The sequence below is a fragment of the Onychomys torridus genome, chromosome 2 (genome assembly GCF_903995425.1).
Source record: "Onychomys torridus chromosome 2, mOncTor1.1, whole genome shotgun sequence".
Lineage (NCBI taxonomy): Eukaryota > Metazoa > Chordata > Mammalia > Rodentia > Cricetidae > Onychomys > Onychomys torridus.
This window is the reverse complement of record NC_050444.1, coordinates 39,025,668-39,044,457: the sequence shown is the minus strand read 5'-3', so window position 1 is coordinate 39,044,457 and position 18,790 is coordinate 39,025,668. Positions and strand designations below refer to the sequence as shown.

At 42.7% G+C, this 18,790-nt stretch overlaps 1 protein-coding gene across 4 annotated transcripts in view; it reads right to left on the bottom strand.

Moving 5' to 3' along the window:
- Positions 1-18,790, bottom strand: part of Ppp1r42 (protein phosphatase 1 regulatory subunit 42) — a 39,383-nt gene that overhangs the window by 11,630 nt on the left and 8,963 nt on the right. For 3 of the 4 annotated variants that reach the window (XM_036178869.1, XM_036178871.1, XM_036178870.1), the window contains exons 4-7: positions 17,834-17,972; positions 14,252-14,368; positions 5,787-5,904; positions 390-521 (exon numbers count right to left, since the gene is read on the bottom strand). In XM_036178869.1, the coding sequence (XP_036034762.1) occupies positions 390-521; positions 5,787-5,904; positions 14,252-14,368; positions 17,834-17,972 (506 nt within the window). Of the gene's footprint in view, positions 1-389; positions 522-5,786; positions 5,905-14,251; positions 14,369-17,833; positions 17,973-18,790 lie in introns of those variants that run through there. The other variant, XM_036178872.1, reaches the window with a different exon arrangement.

Below are 18,790 nucleotides of genomic sequence, written 5' to 3'. Positions count from 1 at the left end.
GATCTTTTTTGCACTAAAGTCAATTATACAGTGACTTGGGTTTCACAACTTAAAGCTCGACTATTTTATCACCTATGAAACGGATATTATCCACCTATTCTGGAACGAAACCTCAGTTTCCCCACACTTGTGTCATGACTATGTGTATGTGACTGACACAGACACAGGCAGTGTGAGCCTAGTGCAGGGTCTGTTCACACTCATTACCACTTTCATGGCTGGCGAAAGTTCCTAATAACTGCATGGACCTTTGCTGACAACTAGGCTGCTGGGTACACCTCTACCGTCTAAAAGCAGCACCCCAAACCCTGGGCACCACTTCCCTCTTGTCTCTCACTGACTGTAGACTGTGCCCCCGCTGGGAGTGGCAGGCTAGTGACCGTACTTACTCAGGTAGGAGCTGCTGGGATCCTCACTTTTACTGTTCTTTTTCTTGCTGGTCTTCTTGGCATCTTTGGACGCTTTCCAGTTCATTAGGAATTGTCTTTCCATACCTTTGATTTCTTTTCCATCAAGAAATTCTGGGGAAGACAAGTATGTTAAAAATACAGTACAGTCAGGCAATGGTGGCATATGCCTTTAATCCCAGCACTTGGGAGGCAGAGGCCAGCCTGGTCTACAGAGCTAGCGCCAGGACATCCAGGACTACACAGAGACACCCTGTCTTGATAAACAAAAAAATAAACAAAATACAGTGTGTGTGTGTGTGTGTGTGTGTGTGTGTGTGTGTGTGTGTGTATGTAAATAAAAAAAGATGTTTCTCGCTTATAACACGTTACATCATAAGCTACAATAAAGTTCTTCTTAGAAACACCTTAGACATGTTAACTAATCCTATCATTCTGGAAGTTGAGGCAGGAAGATGACCATGAGTTTGAGACTAGCCTGGCTACTATAATGAGTTCTGGGCCAGCCTGGGCTACAGAGTGAGATCTTATCCCAAACAACAACAACAAAAATAACAGTGCCAGAAATGGGTTACATCTTGATTTGTTGCCAAAGAGGCACCGTGGATCTCTCAGATACCCCAGGCTATTGGAGGCTCTTCACAGACTGACGGTAGGCCTATTGCTGAAGACGACACTTAGATAAGCTGTCAAACACGCAGGGGCTGAGCTGGTGCCTAACTAGAGGCTTCACCTCCAGTGACCGCCATTCGCGGTCCTGAAAGGTGCTCGGCATGCTAGCACGTTACTGACTGCAGTGCCTCCCTGGCCTTTAACTTACATTTGTTGAGTTTTTATTTCTTTTTAGTCTTCTGATTAAAAAAAAGAATATGCACGCACTAGAAGCAACGGAAACGTGATGAAAGAACAGGAAAAGGATCTTTCATTATTCCTACCCTGCCTCTCATACTGCTAAAGATGCTCACTGGAGACAGTTTGGATTTGATCCCTTCTAAGATCATACGCAAGCTATGTTGTTTTTCAAAGTAAAATGTTGTCATAATACAAATAAAATCATGTTTTTATAAACGTAATTATTGGTCTTAGGAAAAAAATAATATAAAAGACAGGTATAGTGGCACATGCCTTTAATCCCAGCACTCAGGAGGAAGAGGCAGGCAGACCTCTGAGCTCGAGGCCACCCTGGTCTACATAAAAATTTTGAGGACAGCCAGGGTTACACAGAAAGATGCTGTCTCAAAAAGAAAGAAAGAAAGAAAGGAAGAAAGGAAGAAAGGAAGAAAGAAAGAAAGAGAGAGAAAGAAAGAAAGAAAATAAAAAGCAGGCTGGAGAGATGGCTGTCCTCCCAGAGGATCTGGGTTCAATTCCCAGCACCCACATGGCGGTTCACACCTGTCTGTAACTCAGCTCTAGGGAATCTGACACCCTCACACGAATGCACATAAAATAAAGGTAAATTAAAAAAACAAAAAGAAAAGTATATAAAAACTTAAGCACATCTTTTTTTTTTTTTTTGGTTTTTTGAGACAGGGTTTCTCTGTAGTTTTGGTGCCTGTCCTGGAACTCGCTTTGGAGACCAGGCTGGCCTCGAACTCACAGAGATCTGCCTGGGCTCTGCCTCCCGAGTGCTGGGATTATAGGTGTGCGCCACCACCGCCCAGCCATCTTATTTTTATGTCATGGTAAAGTGTGTTCACCTTAATAGTGCTTATGATAGCTAGGCTGTAAGCTGTAACGGAGCCACCCCCAGAGCTACCCTGTGGTTCCAGGAGGTGAGAATTCAGCTGTCTTTACATTCTGCTCGTTTAAAAGAGGTTTTAAAATTCAGGTGCTTCAATTACACAAGAAATTTTTGTATATGTAAGATATCTGGAAAAAATATAAAATACCAAAAAATTAAAATTTATTCTGTAGTGAGAAATAATAATTTGTATACCCTGATAGATACTACTTTAGATTATTTCTTAGCAATATTTTGTTTCTACGTGTATTATATATTTAATATGAATCTATTTTTATTTGTATTTATGTATATAGATGGGTATATTATACAAAATGGAGTTCTCTATAGACAAAACTTCACCTACTATTTTGAAAATATTTTATTATAGCCAGGAGTGGTTTGATCCCAGCCTTTGGGAGGCAGAGACAGGTAGATCTCTGTGAGTTTGAGCCTGGTCTACAGAGTGAGTTCCAGGACAGCCAGTCAGGGCTACATAGAAAAAACCTGTTTCAAACATATATCAAATGCTTAATGTTATATAATATTATATTTAGTATGTCTTTCTTTAAACACAATTTCTGATGGGTGATAATTTATTATATATGGATATTCTATAGAGTGCTGAACAAGTCCCTTACTTTGTTTGACCTAGATTACATTTTGTATCACATAAATAAAGTGGTTTATGTGGCCTTTATTTAATAAAGAGACTATCTTTTCTCATAATGTATCTATATAATTTTTAAGCTTTCTTTCATTATCTGTTGGACATCTTCCACTGAGCCCAGAATGTCATAAGGAAATAGGAAAATGTTTTCAGTGATGCTCTTTCAGGGAACCTGAGAATACTCTAATAAAATGTTAATCCTACTGCTGAAGGTATTAATACTGCTCCTTAAATACTTGCAATACTGGGTTGTGTTTAAATTACAAAATACATTGACAGAACCGAGAATATGGTAGTCTGTTCCTTGTCCACAGGTGATGGCCCCAGCACCTCAGGAGGTTCTAGGATGCAGGGAGAGTACCAGCCCAGAAGCAACACCTCCATCCTGTACAGGCGCACCCATGACAATGTTTGACTCAGGCAGAGATGAATGGCTGCCGACAGGACGACTGGCACACTGCGATGTCGTGTGAGACGTAAACATGCTCTTTCTACAAGTGTCTCCCTGCGGCTTATTTTCTAACTGCGGCCAAAAGAAACTGGAGCAGCAGTCTCTGAGGGTGTAATGGCTTCATGCTCTCTCTGCCTTTCTTAAGTGAACGACAGCCCTTTCCAAATGGCAGTTTAAGAAGCTGGCAAGATGTTTTGCCATCATTCATTTAGGCTCAGTTTTCTCAACTGCTTGTCTCTACTGATGCCTTCACATATGTGCTTCTACTGGTAATTATGTAACTTGCTAGTATATTTTGGGTATACATATATATGCTATCTTGAGTTTTCTGATTCCATGTCACCTTTAGCACAAAATCCCGCATAAGGCTCTTATGTGTAGAAGTGATTTTGGAGAGAAAGGCAGGTAACTGACATAGGTAGTGACATTTATTTCATTTTAATGATTTGCTCTCAACATGAAATTTGATTCCATGCATGTTATGTAAGCCAAATATGTAGGATTTACTGTGTTTGTTGAAGACTGGGTAAGTTGCAAAACATAAAATGGTCCCTCAGGGCTGGAGAGATGGCTCAGAGGTTAAGAGCACTGGCTGCTCTTCCAGAGGTCCTGAGTTCAATTCCCAGCACCCACATGGTGGCTCACAACCATCTGTAATGAGATCTGGCGCCCTCTTCTGGTGTTCAGGTACATGCAAGCAAGCAGAACACTGTATAGATAATAAATAAATAAATCTTGTTTTAAACTGGTCCCTCATAGTCTTTTGACTTTTATTGTTGTTATTTTGTTTTAAATTGGGTGATAAGAAGATAGATAGAACAGACAAATCACTTGTTATGTGTGTGTGTGCACAGACTTGGGAGACACAGACTGTCTCAATAGGAGAGCTATGGTTAAAGGAGGAGTGACTTCTTGTCCTCTCCTGTAGTTCTCCCTCAGTACTAGGGACAGAACTCAGGTCTGTGCACACTGGGCAAGCACTCCACCACTGGACTCTGTCAGCCCTGGCTTTTGAAGTACTAATTTTGGAGTCACAAAGTGTGGCATAAGAAGAGTTACGGAAGACAAACTTTGAATGACTTTTGCTTTCAGAAGTCAGTAGAATTATCTCTACGCCTTTTATAATCGTGCATATGGAGAAATGTTTTCTGTTTTGTTTTGTTTTTTTCCTTCTTGGTTTTTCGAGACAGGGTTTCTCAGTGTAGTCCTGGCTGTCCTGTAACTCTCTCTGTAGCCCAGGCTGGCCTCAAACTCAGTCATCGGCCTGCCTCTGCCTCCCGAGTGCTGGGATTAAAGGCGTGCGCCACCGCGGCCTGACAAGAAATGGTTTTAAAATGGAGATTTTGTTTTTTATCTTTTGTTCTCCCTCCCCTCTTCTTCCTTCTTGTCTGTCTGTCTGTCTGTCTCATAGAGCTGAAGATTAAACCCAGGGCCTAGTGAGTAGTAGGCATGTACTCTCTCCCTGAATCACACTGCAGCCCATTTGGAATTTTTTTCTTCTGAGTCTGGATCTCACAATATAGCTCAGGCTGTCCTTGAACTCACAACTCTCTAGCCTCTGCCTCCCAAGTGTGAGGATTAAAGGCAGGCACCACCACACTGGCTTCATAGTGGACTATTCTTACTCACTAAACATTAACCGAACCTCCTCTGTCCTCTGGCTGAGTAAAGCAGACCAGCGCGGTTGTGTGTGCTATCAGATAAGAGAGGGTGGGACTGCAGAGCACAGCCCTCTGCAGAACTTGGAACACAACACCATTCATCTCTGTGTATTATTTATTCCCTGCTTCTGTGGGCTGTGGACAGCTCCTGCACATATATTTTGAGAAGAACTGTCTTGCATTATTTGACCTGCTTCTTCCCACACCAGAGAATCACCACACTAGCCAGCATTGTGGTTGACTAGCTGTGAGTTTTGAAGTCATTTTGCCCTATTTTAGTTTTTATGAGTTCTTAGACCCAGGTACAGCATGGCCCAGAGTTCTGTCACAGGAAACTCTCTCAAGCTCCTTTGTGACATGGCCCTGCCTGTCGCTCTGATGCCATATAACTTTGGCACCACCAACCAAGTGTTTTGGCCCATTTTCCCCAATATAGGGTAGACTCAGGAATGGTGTCGTTTGTAAAGAGTTTGCACGACTCCCTGGCCCCCTTCCCATGCGTTCTTAGGGCACTGTCTGGCCAATGACAAGTGAGCAGGCTTTCATCAGTTTGTCTGCAGGACCAAGAGCTGAGGAGGCTAAGGGTCTGCCAAGGATTTGTTCCAAGGAAAGTCAGCACATTTATGGCTAACCAGTTTTGCAGGTAGTGGCCACATTTTCTCCTAAAAGTGTGCCTGGGGTTTATTTATGAATAGAAAAATTTTTTTCAAGTATTACTTCTTATTTTTACCTTTGTAATTATTCAAACATATACATTTAAGTTGACCAATTTCTAGAGCCAGATGTTATATTTATATTTCTGAAAGCTTGATGATAACGTATAAGTTAAACAAATGCTTTTCTCTGAAAAGCTGGATTAATGTAAAACACTACTCACCCAGTGACTTGGACATCAGTATCACTTTGTCCCTGTATTTTGGCTTAAGACAAACAGGATTTCCATTTAGATCTATTTTCCACAGCTTTAACAGTTTTTTCAGTAAAAGCTCCAAATCCTATAATGGGGGGGGGGGGAGGAAGGCATGGAATTTTAGAATTATCAGTTCTTCTACTGCTAACTGCTTCCCATGGAGTTCTAACTCCTCACATAGCACATGTGCAACCACCAGCATGGTCTACACTGTAGTGGGGTGGCTAAGGAGGGGGCACAATTTGAGGTGCTAAGTTGGGGATCACAGCTCTTGACTACATTGCCTGTAAATCGACCCAATCTATAGCTAAGAAAACACCTTTTCTCCAGAAGATACCATATTCTCAGTGGAATTCATTAAGTCAATGAAGAGTAGTGAGTGAACACTCCATTAGCCACTGCTGACAGACACTCAAAAGGGTGAACTATCTGGAGGGAGCAGGTCCAGCTGAGCTGCCAGGAAGAGGCTCAGACCAAGGAGCCACCTGCAAAGGACACTCCCCAGCCTGTTGATGTGCCTGCAGGCTGGGCAGTGTGCTCAGGGTTCCCAGCTTTCAGGAGTGGTGCACATGCCGGCCGCCAGGCAGAGAGGATGTTTGATCATGCCCTGCCTCTGAGTCATTTGTGCTCCTGTAAAGAACCCCTCACCAATCTTCCTTGTAAGTCACCCCAATAATACTCATTGGTTCACCAAATGACACAACAGCAGAGTCTGTCAGCATTGGAGGCAATATGCATTGTTGCCTATTTTTTAATGAGGAGTGTGGGGAAAAAAACCCTGTCAAACCGCAAAACAGAAAGGAAAATTACCTGCCCCTTTATCACCCATAGATCACATTGAACACATTGTTAGACGCCCTGCTAACCTGTTGGGGACATGGGGATTTCTTTTGAAATTATGACCTTACTGTGGTTACAATTTTCTTTGACTTTTTTGTTGTTGCCCCCACTGTTTGGACAGGGTATCTTTATTTACCCCAGGCTGGCCTCTAACTCACAGAGATCCACCTGCCTCTGCCTCCCGAGTGCTGGGATTAAAGGCGTGCACCACCACATCCAGTCTTGTTCTAGTTTTTGTGATAACCATTTGCATGCTTTTATAGCTTACCAGAAGAGGACTCGTTGATAATTTCAAGAAAAACTAAGTTAATCCACGGTGTACACGTCACGTGACCGTGAGGCAGCTTCCGGTTGCCCCGCCCTTACCTCCTCTTCCTCACTATAGCGCTTCTTTTCCCAGCCAGTAGCAAACCTGCACCAAATCTTTATCTTCCTGCCGTTCCTTTTCTTGCCTTCTCCCCTTCTTCTCTGAAAGTATGCTATTTTAACTACTATTTAATGGAAAGGATACATACTTTGGATGTTTCTTCTATATGGCCCAAAGACTCGTTTTTTAAAAAAATGAGATAAAGGACATTAATTACTCCAAGAAAATAATGCACTTTAGTCATCTCTGCATCTTTATTATTTTTGAAAAATGGTGCAACAAATATAAGAATGTAGATATCTCTCCAAAATAGTGAGTTTCTGTAGGTATATATATCTACCTCTAGAGTTTAGTCTGCTTGACTCTGTGGGATCAAAATCATTTGTGAAGGCAGGACCTGTCTTTTCAGGAGCAGCCCTCTGTCTCCCGGGCTTTAGCTCATTGTGCACATGTCATGATGTTTTATTATTATTATCATCATCATGATTATTACTTGGCTTTTTGAGACAGGTTTCTCTGTGTAGCCCTGTCTGTCCTGGAACTTGCTCTATAGTCCAGGCTGGCCTTGAACTCAGGGATCCACCTGCCTTTGCTGGGATTAACTATGTGCCACCACACACCCAGCCTCCTGTCTTTATTTATAAAGTGGCTGCAATTAGAATTAATTGTCATGGCATATAAAGTGCCCAGAACAAAACCAGAAGGTTCATAAATATGTCTGTTTTCTGCCTTTCTGCCTGCCCTGCTGTTTTTCAACTAAGTCCCTTTCTCTTAATTTTGATTAACAGCAAAATTTAAAGATGAAACTTCTGACCCATTGACCAACAAGTAGTTACCTTCACGTACGAAAGCAGTCTTCAAAATCATGACCTCACCCCCATTCTTGGACCTTAGATTTTGCCCTTTCTGAAACCTCTGTTCCATGTTTAGCACAGCCATGACTTTTTCGTGTCAAATTCTGCATCTCTTACTTTAAAAGCCATGAGGAAGGGACTGGGTGCTGTATGCCCATGCTGTTGAATATGACACCCATAACAAGAGAACTTTAAACTGATATGGATAAAACAATGCATGAGTTTTGTTAATTATTCCTCACTTGATAAATGACCCTGGACATACTCCCTCCAGCGTATGTTGACTTAAGGCTAAACTAATCCTGCTCTGAAATACGATTACCCTTTGGATACGCTCTGCTTGTTCATTGCCTTCCTGTCCTTAATAAAATGCTTTCACTCTCCTGCCCTTCAATACATTACTCAAGGAACCAGACACTTTTCTGGACAGTCTCTGTTTGATAAATGATCATGTCATGCTATCGTTCAGAAGAGTGCCGCAAAACACTGAGGAGCCAATTCCCTTTCCCCTGCAGGCTGGTACCCTGCTCCCGTTTGGGTGTCTGTAGCAGGCAGTGTTCTCTGCTTTAATGACGGTGATGAACCTGTATCTGACCAGCACGCTCCAATCTTTATTGGAAACGTCTGGCCCAACTGTCCTTACTAAGTCTAAAGACAGCCATTTGTCATTGCTCTGACTGCCTGTCATCATCTGCCTGAGAAAATCTATAATTTTGGGCTTGTTCCTGACTAAAGTGTGGAATGAATAAATTTATCTTTGGGCCACGCTGCTTGCCAGGATCAATATTGAGCAGAGGTTGAATAAATTAGAAACTAAGAAAACATGACAGGCTATTGTGGTTTGTTCATTTGTGTATTATAAATCAAATATTTAGTTTATATAACAGGCAAGCATGTCAAGTTTTTTATTTTTCCCATTCATTCTGAAGATTCTATACCTCATGATAAATGGTCATCAGAAAACCAATGGAGCAAATCACTAATGAATCGGACTGTGAGATGAACTCAGGTCATCGTATTGATTTGGCAAACTTTGCAGACATAACTGTGGCAGAGATTATGAATTTTTTGTTGTTGCTCTTTTAAGTTTTGTTTTGTTTGCTTTTGGACATGCATTTGACTTCGTAGAGCACTAGCAACTTGGATAATGTTGGTCTTGTGATGCTCATGACTTAACCTGTACCCATAAGCAACTTACATCAATGTAAGATGAACTATAAATCATTAAAACATTTGGTGTTTTTATATATTGATACATGCCTATCTAAAGAGGTTATAGGAAAGAAATGCAAATCAGAAAGTCATGAAATGTCATTTAAAGTAGAGCCCACGAGTTAAAGTAGATATCATCATCATCATCATCATCATCATTATTATTATTATTAGGCTTGAAACTTCTCTTTCCTCTCCTATTATTATTATTACTATTAGGCTTGAAACTTCTCTTTGCCCTCCTCCCCAGTAGCTGACCTTGGTCCGCACTTTACTGGAGGAGAAGTAGGTCAGGTTTCACTAATGTTTTCTCAGGTATCTGCCTGTGATCTCACAGCTCCTTCCCTTTTTCTCAACAAAAGAAGAGTGCTATTTCTTTCTCCACTAATCAGCCTTTTGATCCTGGCCATCTCCTCTGGGGTCTTCTCTCTTACATCTTCATTTCCAGTCTTCCTTCTCTGGCTGTTATCCTTTCTTTTATCCACCATCCCCAGACAGTGCTTCTCAAAGTTTTCCATGCACACGGATCACCAAGGGGAGCCTGTGGGATGGGTCAGCAGGTAAGGCGCTGGTCATCAAGCCAGACTATTTGAGTTCAGACTTGGGATCTCACAAGGTTGAAGGAGAAAACTCTCCCAAATCCTCTGTACACCACACATGCTGTATGTACACACACACACACACACACACACACACACACACTACAATGTAATTTTAAATCTTAAAAAGCATCACAAGGGACCTTGTTTAAATGCAGGTGCTGAGCATCATGTCTGGTGAAGAAGTTATGACTACCACTACTGAGTTCTTAGACTCCATGGGAGGCTATGAAGTGAGGGCTTAGACCAATTCCTTCCTTTTCCCAACCACTGGGTACACCCGCAGGCTGAAAAGGCCCTGATAACCTTATCAGGGAATCAAGTGTTACCAGTCACAGACTCGGTAAGTCTCGCTTCCTTGGGGCATCATAATCTGTGGACCATTCACTTTTCCTGTGAGGTTCTGCATTCCAGAAAGCTACACAGAGCCTCTAGGAGTCTGTGGCTCCATCAGGATCCAGCCTCTGGCCACAACATCTCCAATGTATGAATGGACTATTTTATAACAGTTGTTTCTGAGAATGAGAGCACAGCTCATAAAAGGCAATGGTGTGCATGGTGAACTGTTACCTGGGTTCATTCATGAAAAGAACTAACTTAATTGAGTAAGAGCCTGAAGAAAACGTGTGTGGTGACGGTGCTATAAAACCTCCCATAATGCACCAGGATTTCCAGAGCCTGACAGCTCCCACTGAGAACAGGCATGTTAGCCCATCAGGAACCATCCAACATTCCCTTTCTTTTCTACACTTGCCGTCTGCTCCTTCAAGAACAATGCTTGTCTCACTCCCTGGCTCACAGAAGAGAGCACATTCACAGGAACAAGTTCTCCTCGGTGTTCATTGTGCTTAAACCTTCCACGGAAAATAATTCCTTCGCCATGTTTGCATCCATGATGGCATTTTCATTGACAACCAATATGCTCAAGAGTCCTACATCATCTGGCCTCTATGCTGTATGTAGCCTCACACATAGGTGTTTTTCTGGAATGCTTCAAAGGCACTCTGACTCCGAATGACCAAAATTCACGGTCTTCTTGTTCCCCAAACCTGACTCTAGAGTTTTCCATGTCTCATTTACCTCTGCTCAATAGTCTCTACATCCACCTCAGAACCAAGTCTTGCCCACTGTTCGACCCCTCCATTTCCACCCCCACTGTTAAGGTTTCTACTACTTCTCATTTCTTAGTTGGCCTGGATTTCTCCAATCTATTCTTCACACCCTAGTTAAGCAGAATCTTTTCTGAATGGTAACATCTAATTACTTCACACCTCCAATGGCTCCGGGTGCTCTTAGAATAAACAAAACTATTATAGCCAAGGCAGCTGGTCTGCAATGTTCACTTTACTTTTTCCCCTGGTGATCACATGCTGAATGTTTTCCTTCCCTTTATTACAAGGAGTTTCTCAAGGACCAGCCATGTCTGTTCCACGCTGGCTGTTGTCTCCACTACTGCCTGGCCAGCACTGCCACAAAGTAGGCGTTTTCAATGAATGAACAAGAGATGAATAAATAATAGAGGGGCGGAGGACCTGGCATCAGAGGCAGGACAGGAATTAAAAGGGAGAGGTGCAATGGAGCAGGTTTTGAAGACGTTCTGTCTTCAAGAGGTGCACACAAGGGAAGGTAAGAAGGCGTTTGTTTCTCATGCTTCCTCTTCTGCATCTTACACACCTTTTTATTTATTCTTGCCTAGAAGTCCCTGACCTGGGCCAGCTTCGGAGAGATGAGGGCAGGCTGAGAGCAACATGGCACAAGGACCCCCTGACAGCTGTAGATCGGGAGTGACGGGAGGGGATGAAGTTCCAGGTAGCCAGAGAAACAGGAGCTATGGCCATGTCCTGAAGCCCAAAGCCCGTGCGTCAGTAAGTGAGGCCATGCTCATGGTCTGTGAGTGTTGAGTTTCCTAATGACTCAATTCTTTGTTTTCCCCCACACTGAGCTCATAGATTTCAGTAGCCAAGCAGTCTTTGTAGTTCTTGCTTTTATTTTTTTCCCTATATGTGTTTTTATAAAGTTCTATTAGATAGCCAGTCTTCTTTCTCGTTGTTCAAGTTGCAATCTTGATTGGAAGACTCAGTAACAGTCATTCTAAGAGGTCGTCATTTTTCTTTTTCTTTTCTTTTGAGATAGGGTTTCTCTGTGTAGCTCTGGAGCCTGCCCTGGAGCTCACTCTGTAGTCCAGGCTGGCCTCGAACTCACAGAGATCCACCTGGCTCTGTCTCCTGAGTGCTGGGATTAAAGGTGTGTGCCACCGCCGCCTGGCCATTTTTCTATTTTAAAAAATTATTTTCCACACCAAAATATACTATAAACACTATCATTTTCTACTTTACAATACTACATAAAAAAAATCTATGGACAAGACTAACAGGATTTCTCATTGAACTGTGTAATCTATTATAATTATGATTATTTAATAAGATGAGTGACTATACAGTCCACTTGTAATATATTTGAATTTAAATTCTGAATTTTTATTTTTAGAGACAATCTAAGTTCTCAGCGGAAGCCCTCATTTTCATATTCCACCTCCCTCTGTAATCACTACATTCAGCTGTTCCTGTGGACTCGTAGAACCTTCTGGTGTCCATCCGGAAGCAGCTGCTCTCTAGTGCTGACCACTTCAGGTCATGACCGTGCTGCTGCGCGTGGTCTCTAACGATGGCTGTCTTCTCCCCATGGCACAAAGCTGTCTGCTGCTAACAGCCTTTTGGATGGAAGTCGGTGACCTTATGCTCGGCACCCACGAGAGATTTCTTCCCCAAGGCATAGCGTTCACCAGCAGGTTAGGGCAAAGAGAATGGCAGACTCCATGCCATAACAGAGATCTTGGATTCAGAGTACATACAAAGAAAGAAGTTACTATTCAGATGCTGGGTCCCAATGCCAGCTTCCACTAAGCCTTCAGGGGAAGACTGAAATCACAAAAGCACCTTCAAATACATCCTGGGCAGGGTCTGTATTCAGAGTCCACTAACCTGAGCCGAGGCATTTTTTGCCCATTTTTCTAATAGGTTCATATCTTGTAATCGATTTGGCATCTCTCTTGCAGATTTCAATATTCTTCTTTTGTTCTGTACTTTGACATTTTAACTGTACTACGATGTGAAAGAGTCATTTTTCTTGTCCTGTTTTTTTTGTTGTTGTTGTGGGGTTTTTTTTGGGTTTTTTTGTTTTTTTTTTTTTTGTTGTTGTTTGTTGTTGTTTTTGTTGTTGTTGTTTTTCCGAGACAGGGTTTCTCTGTGTAGCTTTGTGCCTTTCCTGGATCTCACTCGGTAGACCAGGCTGGCCTCGAACTCACAGAGATCCGCCTGTTTTTTTTTATATGGATTTCTTTCCCCAGATTTGGGGAAATTTCTGCTATAATGTCATTGAATAAGTTTATTTTGTGCCTTCAGTCTTTTAACTAGGATAGAGTGCTTAACATTTTATTCTCGCACCCTGAAAATTCTATGGGTTCTACCTAAAAATACACCCAGCACACCCCTCCTCTTCATCTCCAAGCAACCATCTTCTTTTCTCAAACACATTATGTGACTTCTTTCCTGTAATAGCTTCCCAACTCATATGTTTGCCTTTATTCTTGAAATTGATTCTTCATGCAAAAGATAGAGAAATCCTTTTGAAAAATACATTCCCTCCAATGACTGTCTCTGCACTTAGAACTAGGTCATAATTATGTCCTGTGAGGACCTTGTGATCTGGCTCCTATGTCTTTCTTTCTGATCTCATATTCCAGGCTTGCTTCTATTCCTGAACTTTCTGGGCACCTGCAATGTATCAGAAATAAAGGCTAGCCCTGGAATCCTACCATAGTAAACTGACCTCTTTGTGGTTCTTCGAACATCTCAAACGTCTCAGAGAAACACATCTGTTATACCCTATGCCTGGCATGTTCACCATCTAGCTTTTTCTTTTTGAGGCAGTCTTGCTATGTAGACCAGGCTGGCCTTGAACTTGTATCAGCCATACTACTTCTGTCTTCCAGGTTTTGGGAATTACAAGTATGTGAAACTATGCTCAGCCTGTACATTCTTGATGCCTGGACCTGAATTCTTCCTTCCTCTGCAGTACAATGCCAGACAAATCCGATGTGTTCAACACACAGCTGAGTAAAATGATCAATGTAATGACATGCTATGGTACACTAGGACATGTTCTTAGTGCAAAACAGAATACCTTGCTGTCTCTGTACCTTTCCATCCATATAGCATCAGGGGACAGCTAGAGTAGTGACAGTTCCTAGAAACTCATTCACTGGGAACACAGAGTTAAAAAGAAGAAACTTTCCCTCTAGAAGAAAAAGGTTGATGGACAAATAATGTAGATTTAAAAAAGGCGTATAGCGCCTCAGAGAAATTGGTGAGATATGGAGACCTTGGGTATGGAGGAGAAAACAGGGAAGAAGTTATATATAAAAAGTAGAGATTCAAAAGACAGTTTTAGAATAAATACAGAATAGTCCTTTAGAAAGTGACATATTTTATGAATATTTCTAAGTGTATCTTAAAACCACAATTCCATGTGTAAACTTGAGGCTGACTTCCGTCTCATTACCTTCACGTGTACCAGCTGGTTGTCAACCGCGATCAGGTGATTGAGATTCTCCAGCATCTCTAAGTCCTTTATGTCATCAATGTTGTTGTTGCCGATATTCAAAACAGAGAGGGATTTCTGCAAGAAAAATAGCTAAATTAGCATTAGGAAGTCATCTAAGCACCACATACAGGGGACAAAAGTGTCAGTCCTTTAGAAGCTTTGAGAGCATCAGTTCAAGCTGCTTTGCAGGCAAGGAACAAAAGCCACTGAGACTCTGTTCCAATGTTTGGGGTGTTTTTTTTTTTTTTTGCTTGTTTGTTTGTTTGTTTGTTTGGTTTTTTGTTTGTTTATTTGTTTGGTTACAGGGTTTCTCTGTAGCTTTTGGAGCCTTTCCCACAACTCACTCTGTAGACCAGGCTGGGCTTGAACTCACAGAGATCCGCCTGCCTCTGTCTCCTGAGTGCTGGGATTAGAGGTGTGTGCCACCACCGCCACCTGGCTCCACTGGTTTGTTGTTGTTGTTTGTTTGTTTGTTTGTTTTTGTTCTTATATGGAATTTTTAGAACTGTAGTGTGTGATAGAACTGACTTGCCTCTGGTTCCTTCCATAAGGCCCCTGTTCCTCCTCCAGAATACAATATAAATTATAAAGCAAGGAAGCTACAAATTGAAGAGAAAAGACAACCAGTGAAACGACAGCTTGGTGTAGATAAAAATGGTTACTGCAGGTCTAGCACATGCCTGTTCTTGTGCTAAATCTCATACAGGGAAGAGTTCACATGACCTGACATGAAAGGATATCTGGTTTTTATTTTTATCTTCCCCTCTTTAGTTTTTTCTCGAGAATTCACTTGCTCAGAAGGCACTGAAATAGTAATAATTTCAGTGTTAGCTAATACAATGAGAACATAAATATACTACATGAGCAATCTTAAGATCTGAGGCCTTGGAATCTCTATCAAATCTACCCACCAAGACAGCCACACATAGTCAACCTTCAGAAAACAAAAAACAAAAAACAAAAAACAAAACTTTTCTGACATTTTGAAGCTATGATTAGTCTCTATTATTTGTATAAAATAATACATCTCATTATGACATCTCTGTACATGATATAATGGATTTTGTTGTATTCACCTGCCCACTGGCCTTTTGAGACTTTGCCACTAATACTTTTTAAGAATTGAAATCATTGAAAAAAATGATGCTTTAATATTTAGAATTTCAGAATCTGTTTGAATCTGTACAAAAACTAAACTAGCAAAAAAATGTTTTCAGTGGTCTTCTGTGATAAAAACTGAAACAAAGATGACACTATGCCTCCTGGCGGCGTGTGTTAGGCACTGCTGGAGTGTGACAAGATCACCACTGGTGTTAACAAGGTCTGCCAGGTCCTGATAGAAGCATTCCTTCTGACGGTCACTTTCCTGTGAATAAGCAGAAGACATCCTTCGGGAGATAGCACACGTTGACTCCTAACTGGCAGCCATTGGACCCTTTCTTGCCTGACAACCTTTAGCAGGAGTGCCGACCACCTACCTAGCCAGATGACCCATATGCCAGCATCAACTGCTTTACACACCAATGGACACCTTGAGAAAACTACACAAGGATTACTGCTAATTGCTCCACTCCTAAAGGTGCGGGACTGTTCCAAATAGTTTATACCAGACATTTTGCTGACACAAACCTCTGTGAACTGTAGATGACCTTGCAACCATTTCCATATAGGCAAGAGAGGAAGCAATTTCTCCTCCTGGCCCAGCAGAGGGACCACTGCCACTGATGATAAACAGGCAAAGCAGCGATGGATGCAAACCCAAATCTCCATTTATATGCGAGAGCGCAAACACAAGCCTTCATTTGCATGCTCGATGTGCTGTGATTGGTCCCTCACTGCCAGCCACACTCGGTTCCCCTTTTGTGCCTATCTGCAGTTTCCCCGAGCTGAAATGGTAACACAAGGAAGAGGCAGCAGAAACAGCAAAGCAGCACCTGCAATAGCTGAACAATGCAGGTGGAGCTGCAAAAGCAGCAAGGCAGCCAGCTGCATGGTGACGACTGCAGAGGGGCAAGGTGGCCAGTTGCATTTTAACAACTGTAGAGGCAGCTGGACAGTTTGAGAGTGTGGCCAGTGCAGGAACAAGGCGGAGAGAGAGTGTGTGGAAGATGGAGAGGATGAGAAGCTGAAGCTGAAGGCTACTGAAAAGAGGAGAGACCGAAGGACCTGGACGTCGGAAGAACTGTCAAGCCTTTAGGGACAAGGATCTCAGACATCCGGACCCAATAGCTGTAGCACTTGGCTGCGCTCAAGGGATGAGGAACCCTGATGCCCACACCTTCCCAGAAGCATCAGTTACTTCAAGGGTTACAGAACTTCACAGGCCTCTGTGAGGGCTGTAATACTTAAAGAGCTAAGGGTCCCCGAACCCAAAGTTCACCAGTGTCCAAAATGGAGCTACCAAAGAGCCTATAACCTACATCACTCAGGAAGCAGAGGCAGAAGGATCACAAGTTCAAGGCCTACCTGTGCTAGACTCGGGTCAAGGCCAGCCTGGGCAAATTAGGGACACTTTGTCTCAAAACAAAAAAATAAAAAGAGGCCTATGGATACCAGAGCAGTGGCGGAACACTTACTCAGTATGTGGCAAGTCCGGGGCCCAGTGCCTACTGCTGGGATCCAATTCACCAAACAAAACACCCGCCAAAGGCCACACCTGCAAAGCCTCCCCCTGCACCTATGCTTTCTACCCAGGAGAAAAGCCCCGGTGAACTGGTTGGTGACATGCCTGGTTGTCCCCTCAGTGGGGCTAGTCTAGCTGTAGCAGCTGAGGTTGAGCTGTGGCTGCTGACTACACAGCAGAGCCCATGGGGAGCAGGTGGCACAGTCACTGGGTCACTTCTTTCTTCTAAGTTAAAGGTCCACTTCTCAGTTGTCTGAGACACATGGTCCGTCCATTTCTGGGTCCTCTAATCAAAACTGATGCAAGCTGTACAGCTCTGACCCATTTATTAATCTCCCAGCCCAGAAGTGAAGGTGGACTGACAAAGACCCAGCTGGGTTTTAGGACTAGCAGTGAGCTCCAGCCATGACTCCTGCAGCTCACCTTACAGTAGCGCCTCCTCCAAGATTGGCTGTCCAGCACCACAGCCGGCTCCTCAAACCTGGTTTGTGCACACACCCACACCCGCAAGCTTTGGGAGGCCGACGCCAGCCTGAGGATGTATCTCAGAAAAACTAAAAACAAAGAAAGCTGGCCAAATAAGTGTCCGCTCCCTTTTCCTTAAAGTTTCCCCTAAAATCTAAAACTATGAGCCATGATAATCAGCAGTGTCCACATTATGGGCCTGTATTAGAACTTCAGTTCACATAACCTGTTCGAAACCTTCTTTCAGTCCTTCTAGTTAGAGAGGTAGGCCTCCGTTCTGTCTTACAGTTCTGTCACACTGAGGGGCTGCATGAGAGAATCAACCTCAGGTTTTCAATGGGCAGATTAACAGGAAGATTGTGTGCACACTCCAAGGACGCCCTCCCCGCCTCTGGCTCCACCGCGACTCATCCATCAGTGCATTCTGTCCAGACTTTCACTATGGCCCTTACTGCTAGAGAACGAAGAGTCCTCGGGTCAAACAGAAGCTTTTCTCCCAGGGGAAGCCTCTGGCTCTCAACATGAAGCTCCCTCAATTCTTCCAGTCCTTCCAAACCTTCTATGACCGCAATGTAATTGCCTCCCAGATACCTGCAAAACATAAACATGATTCCAAACAGATGTTCTGAGAATGCTGTGGATTTTAAGGATGATAAAAACATAACAAGAAGGGCAGGGGAGATGGCCACTGGGTAAGCCACTTGCTTTGCAAGCATGAGGACTGTAGTTTGAACCCCCAGAACCCACAGAAAGCTGGCCTTGTTAGTGCACATCTATAATCCCAGAGCTCGTAGAGTGAGATAGGAGATGAAGACAGAAGAATCCTCAGAAGCTCATGGGTCAGCTAGCCTGGAGCATAAAGGAGACCCTGTCTCAAACAAGGTGGGAGGTGAGGACCAACCCTGAAGGTTGTTCTCTGACCTCCACATGCTCATACCTCATTCCCACACAAGAATGTGTGCACATGTGCGCATGCACACACAGCTAAAGAATTATATGCACAGAATGTTGTCTTTCTATTGAACCAATGAAAGTTTCATCTAAATCACAAATTATATTGTTATACTTAATTTGGTCTAAAATGCATTATCATTGATTAATTGGACAAGCCAATGGGTTTCATTAGGATATTTCATACATGTATATAATATACATCTTCAACTTTTTGAGTGAGAGGGTTGAAATAGTCTGTACTAAACTGTCTCCCATACCTTAGGGTGTAGAAGAATCACCTAGACTATGGGTTTACAAACAGTTTCTGAACTTCACTTCCACGATCTATTTAGATATCTATTTTTATTTTATTTATTTATTTATTTATGGTTTTTTGACACAGGGTTTCTCTGTGTAGCTTTGTGCCTTTCCTGGAACTCGCTTTGTAGACCAGGCTAGCCTTGAACTCACAGAGA